General features: G+C 39.0%; 1 protein-coding gene across 1 annotated transcript in view; it reads right to left on the bottom strand.

Annotated features, from left to right (window-relative positions):
* Positions 1-1,783: 1,783 nt before the first annotated feature.
* The window catches only part of LOC138865081 (uncharacterized), a 1,179-nt gene continuing 462 nt past the window's right edge, over positions 1,784-2,500 (bottom strand). Inside the window, exon 2 of the mRNA XM_070134425.1 lies at positions 1,784-2,181. Coding sequence (XP_069990526.1) covers positions 2,110-2,181 — 72 coding nt within the window. The 3' untranslated portion in view covers positions 1,784-2,109. The remainder of the gene's footprint in view (positions 2,182-2,500) is intronic.

Here is a 2,500-nt window from a genome sequence, read left to right as displayed (position 1 = left end):
TACCTACCCTACCTCTAGTAAGACATGCACACTTGCAACACTCGGCCCACTGTGTCGTACCCACGCAATGAATATTTTCTACGCCGCCAAGCAAAAGCGCTCTTTCAGAGTTTGTTTTGCGCTGTTGTGATCATGACAAATATAAATTGGAAATGGCCTACCGTTTTGCAAATCCCATGTCGTAAGCCATTCTGTTCGCAAAGCAATCGGGCTCGAAGTGTTTCAGGCAAAGTACGCTGGTTGGCACAGGCTGAAAGTTGCTCTGCTTGGCATGCACAAAACGTGTCCACTTCCTTGCTCTGTCGCGGTCTTTTGGCCATTCAAATAGCTGGTGACATGAATGGGAACAATGAATTGCTACACAACGCCGCGGCATCCTTTGTTACAAACTTTAATAGCTCGTAACTGGGACAATTCCCTGATATCCTTGACTCGCGGTGCACTGTTTGTATTCAGCAAGATTCTCCCTGGTCCTGGGAATGACGTCACAACCAGGGATTGCCGAAGACCGCCGGGTTTTGCATCTTTGTTTCTGAGGGCGTTGCTATGGGATTTTGGGGGATACCAGAGGGTCTCTTCATTTTTTTTTTTTTTTTTGCATGAATAGGGTAAGCATACATTATTGAACAATATTCAAAGAAAAAAAATTCACGATAATTACTTCACATATGCCATTTAAAGCTCTTTTGAGAATCCGGACTCAGGTCATGAGTGATGGTGTATGTCGTATACTCTAGGCTGCCACCTACGGAAATTGGGCAGTTTTGTTTTTGTCAATCCGTACACCTGACCAGAACAAGACACTGATGCTGCGAAGATGTGAATGTTTCATTAACATATTTGAGGAAGATGGTATTACTGGCAATATGTGTGAGGATTACCTTCTGCCAGCATTACAGCGTCTCTTCAAAGGTTGGCAACCCTCAGTAAATGGCATGTGACCTTCGTATATTGATGTGCGAGATTACGGTTGGCCAAGCAAGCCCTTACGGCGTACTCTCGTGAAGGAAAGATCCGTTCTTTACCCGGCCAGTCGAGGGGCATTTCATTTCGGAAATCCCGTACGCCCTAAATGGAAATCCGAAGAAAAATACAATACGGAAATCCCAGGCGTCCTAAAATCTCGCAAATGTTCCACTCGCAGCAACCTTTTACAAAATATTGGTAACAGTACTAATGATAGTCTTAAAAATCGATTAAAAAAGTTTAATCTTCGAGAAACACCTGAGCAGCTTAAGTGCAAGTGCTGCGCTTTTCCTTCGTTGACAAGGAGTTCGATTGATAAACATGACCTCGATCAGACCCAGAATTAAACACAGAGGATTTGGTTTGGGAAGGTTCCGTTATGTTATGTTATGTTATGTTATGTTATGTTATGTTATGTTGGTTTGGTTTGGTAAGGTTCCGTTCGATTAGGTACAGATAGGTTGTTCATTTTTAGCCGGAATTTGATTACATAGAGTTCGAGTTAGATAAGCCAGGCGAAAAAAGTAGTGGTTTTCAGCTGTGGTTAAGTAAGGACAAAATGACACGTTGAGTTTAGGTACTGGCAAGGTTACAATTAGTTTAAGGTAGATTATTTAGGTTTGCATAGTTACATGAGGTGAAGATAGGATTTATTTGACTTGAATAACTCTCTTAGAATTGGCTGAGCATCAAAGATTAAAAAGGTAATCACAGAATTTTAAAATCCGAATATCATGTCACTCTACAGCATGTATTTAAAGTTTAAGATAAACTGTAATTCATCATTCCTAAGGAAAAAGGGATTTAACTAATGATAGACTCCAGCAATAATTTTATTAGCCTTTTTTCGTTGTATCTACAATACATATCTTATACAATATTTTTGTTTCTTTCATTTATCGCCTGCTTTCCTTTCCTTTCTGTTTCTCATTTTCAATTTGCTTATAGACCTTTCATGGCGTCTTCATTCAGTAATATTTCTTCGTAGTCGTAGAGATGCCTTTGAAATGTAAACAAATGAAGCTATAATTTGGTTCTTTTTCTTAGTTCTATTCCAGATTTTCCTCTCACTTCAAGACCTCTCCGCACCTCCTCCTCAGAATCGATTCAATGATTTCTCTGTCAGTTGGAATCGCAGAAGGTTTATCTCGATGCCTTTGGGTTCAGGAGAAGAGAATCTACAGCGATGGCTTCATGGGCTGTCCTGATCAAGTTCTGTATGGAATGCAAATGAATTCATGGCATGAATTGATGACAACTATATTGGCAGTAATATTAATGATGAAGATGATGATCCTGATGATGACAAAGAGGATGGCGGTGATAATAATAATGGCATTGGTAATTCCTTAACGATAATAGGGATGATGGTAATAACAAGCAGACAAAACAAAAATGATGATTATGAAAACCCAAGAAAATAATGATAATTACAGCATTAGTACTAAAATGAAGATGGTGGTAATTAATATAGCAATAACCATCGAAAAAGAACTTTAAATATTTCTTTTAAAAACGGAACAATTATTGATAT

This window comes from Penaeus vannamei, chromosome 19 (assembly GCF_042767895.1).
Source record: "Penaeus vannamei isolate JL-2024 chromosome 19, ASM4276789v1, whole genome shotgun sequence".
Classification (NCBI taxonomy): domain Eukaryota; kingdom Metazoa; phylum Arthropoda; class Malacostraca; order Decapoda; family Penaeidae; genus Penaeus; species Penaeus vannamei.
The sequence above is the reverse complement of the archived record's forward strand: the minus strand, read 5'-3'. Positions and strand labels throughout refer to the sequence as shown.